The 12,500-nt window shown below is 48.4% G+C and overlaps 1 protein-coding gene across 5 annotated transcripts in view; it reads right to left on the minus strand.

The window, feature by feature from the left end:
* Positions 1-12,500, minus strand: part of hsd17b8 (hydroxysteroid (17-beta) dehydrogenase 8) — a 90,296-nt gene that overhangs the window by 53,650 nt on the left and 24,146 nt on the right. For 4 of the 5 annotated variants that reach the window (XM_048519982.2, XM_048519980.2, XM_059639741.1 and 1 more), the window contains exons 3-5: positions 9,153-9,269; positions 6,691-6,786; positions 2,270-2,355 (exon numbers count right to left, since the gene is read on the minus strand). In XM_048519982.2, the coding sequence (XP_048375939.1) occupies positions 2,270-2,355; positions 6,691-6,786; positions 9,153-9,269 (299 nt within the window). The remainder of the gene's footprint in view (positions 1-2,269; positions 2,356-6,690; positions 6,787-9,152; positions 9,270-12,500) is intronic. The other variant, XM_059639743.1, reaches the window with a different exon arrangement.

The raw sequence follows: 12,500 nt of genomic DNA on the forward strand, positions 1-12,500 counted from the left end.
TTGAACACATACACGCAGTGAGCTACTATTCCTGAGAACAGCTTCTTGAGTTCTGACAGCAGGGAGCCACCCGACTGCTCTCGACTCTGCACTGAGACCCCGATATAAAATGTGCAGTTCACCTACCTTCCCAGCAGTGCAGCTAACTGCAGCACTCTGGCATTCATACCCCAGCTCCCACTTCGAACTCCTGGAACTTCAGGGAGTCCCAACCTGTCTTGAAGTGACCTATTCAAAATCTTGCACTTGGCCTCTCCCCTAAACGCTGGGCAGAACTGAACGCTGCTACATGCCCACAACTACATAAATATTACCAGATATAAATATCACCGGAGTTACTCAGTACAAAATAAAAACAATACTATAGACGATTTAATTACTCTATGATGCTGTTAGAAAGTGGAGGTTGTCCCCCTCTGAGAACTAAACCCAAAATACCCAAACTGGAGCACCTCACCCTATAATCTGTAAAAGGTGTGTGAAAAGTGGCGCCAACAATTTTTCTCGCGGCTAAATAGGAATAAATCCCTGACACTCACTCACAAGTAACAGTTTATTTATCTAACAGTGAACAAATTAACTAAATTATTAACAAACCAAGTAGCTCCCTTTTAACTACTATTCCCGGATAAAGCGAGATTCTAATGGTATGCTGTTCCAATAAATATGAGTACCACACATATATAAAAAGAATTTAGTCTCTTGAAATTACAGCTGGGTTACGTGTCTTCCAGAATGTTCTGTGCCTTCTCTGTCGACTCTTCTGCCAGGAATATTAACTAGTCATGCCATGGCTGCCATTGTTATTCGGATGGTGTTTTCTCGAAGACATAGGGGAGATGGTGACAGCCAGCAGCTCTCTCTCAAGGGCTGAAGGCTGTTAGCTCTGGCGGATGGCAGCTAGCTTCTGCCCTTATGCAACTGTCCTGTCCTTTTATGTCCTTGATGACATTTCAAAATTTCTTACAATAGGATTTGTCCGATTTGTCAAAACCATTAGATTTAAATTTAACTGGTTATTGGTATCTAAGTGCTTGGTTCAAATTGTTTGGCTAAATTGAAAAGCCTGATGTCTTAGTAGAAGCTGCTGCTTGGCCCGCTGGCTGTGTGGCCTTACAATACAAATGTTTCAATTAGGGTCCTCTCTGTGTGCTTGCAAACTTTCAAGCTGCTGCTCATAGATATCCAAATTAAATCTCTAAGCACAAAAAACACATCATCTTTTAAAGGGAACACGCAATGCTTTCCCTCCTGGCACTTTACGAAAAGCAAATTCTAACTTCCTGCCTGCCAATCCACGTGTACTTTATTCTTCACAGCAATGCCCAGGCAGGAAGCAAAAACAGGACATTGTCTTATACAGCACAGAATTCCTCTCATTTGAGACAGACAGCTGGTGATGGCTTAACAGAGGGTCACCATGTCTCACATTAAGGAACAAGTTGAAAAGCAGAGACCTTCATGGAAAACTGAACCAGTGCAAGAAAGAACCCTCATTATCACCATCACTCTGCATTGCACACCACCCATCTCGTCAGTTATGGTAACTGATACCACTGTCTAGATACACAGTGTCACACTGTATGGTATTCAGACAGTAACATACACTGACAGAATGTCACACTGTACGGTATTCGGACAGTAACACACACAGACAGAATGTCACACTGTATGGTATTCGGACAGTAACTCATACAGACAGAATGTCACACTGTACGATATTCGGACAGTAACTCACACAGACAGAGTGTCACACTGTACGATATTCAGACAGTAACTCACACAGAGTGTCACACTGTACGATATTCGGACAATAACACAGGCAGAATGTCACACTACGACATTCGGACAGTAACTCAGAATGTCACACTGTACGGTATTCAGACAGTAACTCACAAAGACAGAAAGTCACACTGTACGATATTCGGACAGTAACGCACAAGCAGAATGTCACACTGTATGATATTTGGACAGTAACGCAGACAGAATGTCACACTGTACGATATTTGGACAGTAACGCACACACAGACAGAATGTCACACTGTACGATAGTCAGACAGTAACGCACACACAGACAGAATGTCACACTATATGATATTCAGACAGTAACATACACAGACAGAATGTCACACTGTACGATATTCAGACAGTAACACACACAGACAGAATGTCACACTGTACAATATTCAGGTGGTAACACATACACACGCACACATGAATTCTCAGTCAGTAACACAACACATACACACACACACAGAGTGTAAAATACCTGGCCAGTTCTTTTGCACTGGTTTTTGTCAGGGCGACCACTCCAGCTTTCGATGCTGTGTAATTTGCTTGACCCACATTTCCAACCTGCAATAACACAGGAAACGCTGAGTAAATATCCGCCACAGGAACCACTGAGAAGCCCCATCTTCTCAAATAATGCCGGTGTTTGACTGACGTCTGACATGATCAAAAATCATACCACACCAGGTTATAATCCAACAGGTTTATTTGGAAGCACGAGCTTTCAAAGCGCTGCTCCTTCATCAGATGTAGTGAGAGAGGCATCAAAACACAGAATTTATAAGTAAAAGGTCAAAGGATCTTAACCACTGATGTGAATATATTGAATAAACCGAAAATGGCTGGCTGTCTCCCTCCTGTTCAATTTTTAATCAGTTTGAAGGGAGATGCGCATTTCGATTGATAAACATGCAAATCCCAGAATTTCTTTTAACTCACTGCTCCGAGATAACTGAAGGTTTTAACAGTGTACACCAGCGGTGATACCTTCGGGTCAGACAATGCTGTTTAGGTGTGGGGCCTTGTTGAGACAGGGACAACAATGGGTTAAAATCTGGAGGTAATCCCTCAGCTCACTTCGACTAACAATAAAACTCCCCTCACACTAACTCACACCAAGCACACCTGGGACCGGGATAGTACGGGGTTTAAATAAAGGCCCTCCTCCCACAGCTCTTCCTTAATATTCCAGAATCGAAACGCAGGGAAAATAAACCAGGTGTCTTTCTGGGGCTTGGAGCGTTCTACACCCGGCCCTGTGTCAAGCCTCGCTGGAAGAAAGGCAACTCCATTCCTCCATCCACACCCACCCCCCCCACCCAAGTGCTCATCTGACTCTCACCGCAGACCGCGAGGAGTGAGGATCACTGTACCGAGAGTCTCACTGGGTCGGGGCTGTCTTTTCACCCTTGGAGCTAACTAGCACCATCCACACCAATAATGTCGAATTTTACACTGTTGTGACCGGCCATTCAGCCCTAACGGTCCGTGCTGGGAATTTTAAAACAATCGCCAGGAGGTTCTGGCTGAGAGAAACAGAGCTCGCCTTTCAGGTCAAAGGGCATGCTGCAGATCGACAGGGCTGCGATAGGGTTGAGGAAGCAACGGGGGGGCAGGGGGGAGTGATGTAAGAAAGTTATCTAAGGTCACAAAGAGATCTTGATTAACTGGGTCAACGGGCTGAGGAATGGCAGTTAGAGTTTCATTTGGATAAATGCGACATATTGCATTTTCATTAAACAACGAAGGGCAGGATTTATACAATTAACGGTAGGGCCGCGGGTGGTGAGGTAGAACAGGCAGACCCAAGGGGTTCAGGTAGATCATTCTTTGACATCTGCGTCACATGTAGGCCGTAAGGAAGGTGTAGAGCATGCTTGCTCAGATTTTTGACTTTCAGAGCTACAGGTGTTGAGATTGTACAGGATACTGGTGAGGCCTCTTCCAGAGTGCCGTGCGCAGTTCTGCTCACCCTGCTATAGTAAGGATATTCTTAAACTGGAATGGGTTCAGAAAAGACTTGCTGGGAATGGAGGGATCAAGGTATAAAAATAGACTGAAAGACTGGGACATTTTTCACTGGAGATTAAGGGGTGACTTTATAGAAGTTTATAAAATCCTGAGGGGCATAGATAGGGAGAATCGCAAAGATCTTTTCCTTAGGGCGGGGGTGTTCAAAACTGGGGGCATATTTTGAAGGTGAGGGGAGGCAGATTTAAAAGGACGTGAGGAGCAATTTTTTTTTAAACACAGGGAGTGGTTCGTGTGTGGAATGAACTTCCAGAGAAAGCGTACAGTTACAACATTGAAAAGACACTTGGCTAAGTTGGAAAGGTCTGGCAGGCTATGGGCCAGATGCAGGCGGGGGTGGGTGGGGGGTACTAATTTAAGTTTGTTCGGTGTGGGTTGGCTGAACCGAAGGGTCTGTTTCCGTTTTGTATGACTAAGAGGAACAAAAGGAGAGAGCTGTGACCCTGAAACGTCAGCCTTCCTGCTCCTGAGATGCTGCTTGGCCTGGTGTGTTCATCCGGCCTTGCACTTTGTTATCTCGGATTCTCCAGCATCTGCAGCTCCCATTATCGCTGTGACTAACTTCCTGGCCGGGATGTTATGGTACGATAGGGAAAGGGACAAAATATCTGTACAGCGTGGGTGTACCCATTACAAACAAAAGGAGAAACAGTAGTTGGTGGTAACCGGAGGTGGGGGGAGAGGGGGGTGGTGGGCAGCAGAATTCACAGCCTAATAAGGCAAGGGTTTACATAATGAATGATCAGAGCCGGGAATATATTGAAGGTTAAGGGAACTTGGTGTGCGTTCCCATAGATTCCTGGCAGGTCAATCAGGTTGTTAAGAAGGCTTATGGGATATTTGCCTTTATTAGCCCAAGCATAGAGAATACAAGAGCAATGCTAGAAGCGCATTCTCCGTGCGTCTGTGTGGGTTTGCCCCGGCTGCTCGGGTTTCCTCCCACAGTCCAAAGGTGTGCAGGTTATGGTGGATTGGCCATATTAAACTGCCCCACATGGTCAGGGGATGTGCAGGCTAGGTAGGTTAGCCATGGGAAATGCAGGGTTACAGGGATAGGCTGGAATGCACTCCGGAGGGTCGGTGCAGACTGCCTGAATGGCCTCAGTCGGCACAGTAGGGAATCTATGATGATTCTAATTGTACAAATCACACAACTGGAGCACTGTGCGCAGTTCTAGTCACTTCAGTGTAGGACAGATGTGGGATGTGATTGCAACAGGGAGGGTGCAGAGGAGATTAACCGGGATGTTACCTGCACTGGAGGGTCTGATTGTGAAGGAAAGCTGGATCGGATGGTGGTGTTTCTTTCTTAGATAAGCAAAGACTGAGAGAGGGGTCCTGATCGCAGGATACGTTTATGAGACGTTTCGGTGGAAGGATGATTAATCTGGAGGACATGGGCTAATGTTAAGAGGTAGGAGGCTAAGAGGAGCAATTTTTTTCACTCAGAAGGTAATAGGAGTCCAGAATTCAGTGTCTGAAAGTGTGGATGAGTCAGACACTGATAAAATTTGAACACTGTTTCAATATTCGCCTGCACTGCCATAGTCTCCAGGGCTAAAGGTCAAAAGCTGGCAAACAGGGTGAGTGTAGCCCAGTGCAGAGACAGTGGGCCGAATGGCCTCCTCCTGTGCTGTAAACATCTACAAGCCTAGGGAATTGCTGTTACCTGGAAACAGGATCGGAGGTGAATGAATGTCAGGCCGTGTTCTGTAAATAAGCCGACTTTCAGACAGAAATGAGCAGGAATTTCTTCTCTTGGGGAGTAGTGGACCTGTGGAATTGTTCAGCAGCGAGGGCTGTCAAGGCTGAGTTTTAACCTGCGAAAGAATCGAGGGGTAAGGGAGATAGGCAGGAAGGTGGAGTTGAGGGTGACCAGGTCAGCCACGATCGACAGGCTGAATGGCCTGCTTCTGCTCCTACAGTTTGTCAGGAAACCACTTGTGCCTGGGTTCTGCACGCTGCTGACTGGGTTGGCACCCGGGCACATGCTACCCACCTGTCCTTCCCGGTGGCAGAGAGAGAGAGAGAGAGAGAGAGAGGGGCTGCCGAGATCGGGAGCAGAACGGAGAAATAAAGACCCGCCCTCCTGCCCCGGTGCTGGCCTGTCGTACCTCCATTTATAAATGTGAGGGCGTCCATTATGGTAGGGAATAACAGTAAAACGGACTGGTGAAAAAAATCGCAGCGCGCTGCTGTGCAGAGGCACCTGGGTATCCTTGTGCATGGAACATAAAATGTTGGTTTGCGGGCACGACAGGCAATTAAAAAGGCAAATGGAATTTTGTCCTTTATCGCTCAAGGGACTGAGGTTAAAAGATGGGAGGTTTTGCTGCAGCTGTATACAGGGTGCCACAGCGGGAGTACTGTGTACAGTTTGGTCTTCTTATTGAGGAAGGATGTGCTGGCAATGGAGGGGGTGCAGAGGAGATTCACTAGGTCGATTCCAGAGTTGAGAGGATTGGCTTATGAGGAGAAATTAAGTGGACTGGGACTATACTCACTGGAATTTAGAAGAATGAGCTGGGGGATCTTATAGAAACATTTTTAATCATGAAGGGAGCAGATAAGACAGAAGCAGGGAGGCTGGCGTGTGAAACTAGGACCGGGGGCACAGCCTCAAAATAAGCTGATTTGAGAGGGAACTTATTTACCCAAGGGGTTTTGAATCAGTCGAATTCCCTGCCCGATGAAGCAGTTGAGGCTTCCTCGTTGAATGTTATTAAGGCAAAGATTTTTGAACAGTATGGGTTACAGTGAGCGGCCGGGAGCTGAGGCCATAACAGATCAGCCACGGTCTTATTGAATGGCAGAGCAGGCTCGAGGGGCCTCACAGCCTACTCCTGCTCATAGTTCTTACGCCCTTACCTTACCCACGATGCTGCCCACGTTGATGATGGAGCCCTTCTCGGCACCACTGGCAACCAGCGCCTTGGCAACCGCCTGGGTGACCAGGAAGGTACCCTGTGGAGATACAAATTCCAGGGTCAAGGGTCAGCACTGAAAGGAAACTTGGAAAAGTATGGGTTGGGGGAGGGAGGGGAGAACGGGAAAAAAAATACCGCGGACACTGGGAATCTGACTCCAACGCAGAGAACGCTGGGGAAATTCAGAATCACAGCGAAAGTCCGGGTCACCTGGCACAAGCTGCTCACAACATCTTATGGCACAGCAGCGACAGAGGATAATGCCCGGGAGCGGGGTGGCAGGCTCTTCGCCTGTAAAGCCTTGGATTTTTAAAAAAAATTGGAACAGTAGAAGCAGCCCGAATGGGCGTGGTCAAGCTCTCACAAAACCAGGATTTTTCGCTTTTAGCTCTCTGCACTTGCTGGTGGGATGTTGAAGAAGTACAAGCTATTTTTACCCTCTCTCGGTTCCAGCTAAAAGCTGACGGTGCTCTTCCTGCTACTAGAATTGCACGTGAGACAACCTGTTTTCGGAATTTGCCTTTTGTCAAGGGTATGTTTATGGGATGTTACTATGTTGGAATGGTTCATTAGTAATAGTCACTGTATCCATTATTCTGTTCAGTTTTCCAGTTGAATTATCCCAATTCCTTCTTTCTTTTGTTGGATTTTATCATGGATGAATGAAGTGCGTTTTGCTTTAAATCCGGTAGTTTGATCAATCAACTTGCATCTGGAATGCAACACCTTTACCTTTAAAATAAGAGAAAGTCAGGGTCTAGATTATCTTCTGAATATTTCAGGGGGCTTTGGTCTGGTCCATGGTGGAACGGAGAGGAGGAGAAACATCTTCACCCAGAGGGTGGGGAGCCAGTGGAATTTTCTGCTGTAGAAAGTGGTTGAGACCAAACCATTGAATATTTTGAAGCAGGAGTTAGATACAGTTCTTAGGGTTAAAGGGGTGAAAGGGTAAGGGGGGGGCGGATAGCAGGAACAGGAAATGGGTCAGATGATCAGCCATGATCTTATTGAATGGGTCAGCAGGCTCAAAGGGTCGGTTGGCCTACTCCTGCTCCTAGTTTCTACCAGACTGCGCCTTCTATCGATTCACCTCTCAAGATGTTTCCTCCAAGGAGAAATGGCCCGAGGTTTGAATAACCCTCTCTGTGCTGTTTTCCGATACCTTCCCATCCTTCCTGCCTGTAATCAGACACCATTCTCCCGGTGGGTTCAAGCTGGTGCTTCACAAGGCTCATCATCAACATCCTGACCCTGGCCCTGCGCGACCCTCGGTGTAAAGTCTAGAATCCCGTACAATTTATTGGCCGTTCCCTATGACGGTTGGTACAGACGAGCCCCTCTGCTCAGGGTCCCCTTCAGAATTGTCTCTGTCGACGTTTTTGCTTTAATTGTCTCGCCCCGTGGCAAATACTGACATTGTAAGGCCCCTGCGGAAAATCTCCTCCGTCTGCCCGTTCCATGTAGCCACCCACCACTGCCCCTCACACAGTCTACACCACTACAACTTCGGCCCTGACGGACTTCCACATAACGACCCCTCCAGCTTCAAAATCCGGTCACACCGCCTCAAAAACACCCTGTGGGAGTGGGAATCGCCCTCGGTATTCACCCGGTAGCTGTGAGCGACCATCAGTGCCGCACAAGTCAAACTGCGGGCTTCACCGCCACCCCCACCCAGACAACGCCTCTGCCCACACCTCGCCCACCACCGTCCCCCACCCCAACATTGCCCCCATCGCCCCACACACACCCCCTTACCACGCCCCCTCACCAACCCCCTCACCCTCCCCACCCCCAACCACCCTCTCACCCCCCGTCACCTTCCCCACCCTCACCCCTCCCTCACCCCCACCATCCCCCCACCACACTACCCCCCTCACCCTCCCCACTCCCTCATCTTCCCCCCCCCACCAACCCCCAACCACACTACCCCCTCACCCTCCCCACCCTCACCACTCCCACCACCCCTCACCCCTCCCTCATCCCCATCCTCCCCCTACCACACTACCCCCTCACCCTCCCCACCCTCACCACTCCCTCATCTTCCCCACCCCCACCACCCCCCAACCACACTACCCCCTCACCCTCCCCACCCTCACCACTCCCACCACCCCTCACCCCTCCCTCACCCCCACCATCCCCCCACCACACTACCCCCTCACCACCCCCTCACCCTCCCCACTCCCTCATTTTCCCCACCCCCACCACCCCCTCACCCCTCACCCACCCCACAATACCCCTCACCCTTCCCCCACCATCCCCCCACCCACACTATCGCCCTCACCATCGCCCTCATCCTCCTCACCCCCACCATCCACCTCACGCCTGCCCCACCCCCAACATCCCCCCCTGCCCCCACCACCATCCTCCCCACCCCCACCCATCACTGTCACAGTCACACACCTTCAGGTTGACCTTCAAGACCTGGTCGAAAGCGTCGCTCTCCATCTTCAGGAGCAGCCTATCGGCGGTGATGCCAGCGCAGTTCACTGCCACGCAGGGGGGACGGGAAAACCGCGCCTGGAAGACAAAATGGCCGGCAGGGGTGGGTGGTGGTGACGGCTAACGGCATAAAACAGAATAATCGTTGGCCCGCGTCAGTAAGGGCAAAGGTCATAGGCTCGTGCACCAGAGCTGCCTCACCAACCCCCCCCCCCCCCCCCCCCCGGCTCCCAAAGGGAGAGTGTTACTCCTAGGTCAGCACCTTCGGCCCAGCCACTGCTAGCCTGGAGGGGGTGTTCCGCTCCGGCCTGGTCGGCCCTGACCAGCTACGGGTCGTTCCAGTCCTCCACAACATCCCTCTGCAGATGCTGTTTTTCAAACTGGACGCTGGCCGAAACGGGTTCATGTCACATTCAAGACAGAAATGGTCAAGCGCAAACCATCTGGTCACTGCATGAAATTGTTGCATTCAGGCGCCTTGTTGAACACCCAGGGCCAGTGCGGACTTACCAAAGACCGCAGAAACAAGCTTGAAGGCGTTCAGAAATGGGTACTAACTGTAGCCATTGCATTTTGTTTTATTTTCCTGCATTTTTGATTGCGGACAGACATCCAAAAAAGGACCCGCTTGATTTCTGCCGTTTCTAACAGCAACTTACCGATGCTCATTGTAAGTGGTGTTTATACTGCTGCTTGTTGAAGCGGTGGAGTGAAGGCTACTGCAGATGAAGTGGCAACAGTTTGGCAGGGGGCGGGGGAGGGGCATGTGTACAACTTGACATTCAGTCGGTAACCAGTAGCTGATTGGTCTGAGGGGCAGCGACCAGTTATCGATGACATTGGCCTTCTGCCTGTCAATAGCTATGTGGTTATGTTCCTAGGTGGCTCAGCAGTCTGTGAATGAACTGGCAAAGGGCTCCGTAAGGGCATGTGGCCTCTCTCTCTCTCTCTCTCGGAAGAAAAAAAACCTAAAGCTTGAACCCAGCCTGTTTCCATTTTCCCCCTTGCCAGAGCAGTAAACTGTGGTTTTCAACATGTAGCTGACAGACTTTTCGGTTTCTATGTCAGTTGCTCTGTGCCTTCTTCAAGGAAGGGAAAGGATCTGGGGAAGAACAACAAAGTCCCACAAGCAAAAGGATCACCTCAGCAAACCCTGTGGACATGGGCCACTGAACTGCCTTCCCATGGTTTTACTCACCCATAACACAAATGTTTAGTGTCTGTATGTGAGTGAGTGTAGGGGGACTTTTATGAGGGGGCAAGAGTTTTAATGGCTGAGTTGTACATTTACAGTTGATAATTGTTTATCTGCAGTTAGAATCGATTCCATTGTAATAAATAATAATTCTTGTTAAGTACAGAAAGCAAGTCCACAATATCTATTAACTTGAGTCTACAAAGGCAAGTATAGAACATAGAACATTACAGCACAGTACAGGCCCTTCGGCCCTCAATGTTGTGCCGACCTGTCAAACCGATCTGAAGCCCATCTAACCTTCACTATTTCATGTACGTCCATATGCTTATCCAATGATGACTTAAATGTACTTAAAGTTGGCGAATCTACTACCATTGCAGGCAAAGCGTTCCATTCCCTTACGACTCTCTGAGTAAAGAAACTACCTCTGACATCTGTCCTATATCTTTCACCCCTCAATTTAAAGCTATGCCCCTTCGTGCTCGCCGTCACCATCCTGGGAAAAAGGCTCTCCCTATCCACCCTATCTAACACTCTGATTATTTTATCTGTTTCAATTAAGTCACCTCTCAACCTTCTTCTCTCTAACGAAAACAGCCTCAAGTCCCTCAACCTTTCCTCATAAGACCTTCCCTCCATACCAGGCAACATCCTAGTAAATCTCCTCTGCACCCTTTCCAAAGCTTCCACTTCCTTCTTATAATGCGGTGACCAGAACTGTACACAATACTCCAAGTGCGACCGCACCAGAGTTTTGTACAGCTTCACCATAACCTCTTGGTTCCGGAACTCGATCCCTCTATTAATAAAAGCTAAAACACTGTATGCCTTCTTAACAGCCCTGTCAACCTGGGTGGCAACTTTCAAGGATCTGTCTACATGGACACCGAGATCTCTCTGCTCATCTACACTACTAAGAATCTTACCATTAGCCCTGTACTTTGCCTTCTGGTTACTCCTACCAAAGTGCATCACCTCACACTTGTCTGCATTAAACTCCATTTGCCACCTCTCAGCCCAGCTCTGCAGCTTATCTGTGTCTCTCTGCAACCTACAGCATCCTTCGGCACTATCCACAACTCCACCAACCTTAGTGTCATCTGCAAATTTACTAACCCATCCTTCTACGCCCTCATCCAGGTCATTTATAAAAATGACAAACAGCAGTGGACCCAACACCGACCCTTGTGGTACACCACTAGTAACTGGTCTCCAGGATGAACATTTCCCGTCAACTACCACCCTCTGTCTTCTTTCAGCAAGCCAATTTCCGATCCAAACTGCTATATCTCCCACAATCCCATTCCTCCACATTTTGTACAATAGGCTACTGTGGGGAACCTTATCGAACGCCTTGCTGAAATCCATATACACCACATCAACCGGTTTACTCTCATCCACCTGTCTGGTCACCTTCTCAAAGAACTCAATAAGGTTTGTGAGGCACGACCTACCCTTCACAAAACCGTGCTGACTATCCCTAATCAATTTATTCTTTTCTAGATTATTATAAATCCTATCTCTTATAATCTTTTCCAACACTTTACCAACAACTGAGGCAAGGCTCACTGGTCGATAATTACCAGGGTTGTCTCTACTCCCCTCCTTGAACAGGGGAACCACATTTGCTATCCTCCAGTCATCTGGCACTATTCCTGTAGACAATGACGAGTTGAAGATCAATGCCAAAGGCTCGGTAATCTCCTCCCTGGCTTCCCAGAGGATCCTAGGATAAATCCCACCCAGCCCAGGGGACTTATCTATCTTCATCCTCTGAAGGATTTCTAAGCCCTCTTCCTTGTGAACCTCAATCCCACCTAGTCTAGTAGCCTGTATCTCAGTATTCTCCTCGACAACATTGTTGTTTTCTAGAGTGAATACTGTCGAAAAATATTCATTTAGCGCTTCCCCTATACCCTCTGACTCCACACACAACTTCCCACTACTATCCTTGATTGGCCCTAATCTTACTCTCGTCATTCTTTTATTCCTTAAATACCTATAGAAAGCCTTGGCGTTTACCCGATCCTATCCGCCAACAACTTCTAATGTCTCCTCTTGTCTCTTATGAGCTCTCTCTTTAGGTCTTTCCTGGCTACCTCGTAGCCCTC

Source organism: Stegostoma tigrinum, chromosome 34, assembly GCF_030684315.1.
Source record: "Stegostoma tigrinum isolate sSteTig4 chromosome 34, sSteTig4.hap1, whole genome shotgun sequence".
Classification (NCBI taxonomy): domain Eukaryota; kingdom Metazoa; phylum Chordata; class Chondrichthyes; order Orectolobiformes; family Stegostomatidae; genus Stegostoma; species Stegostoma tigrinum.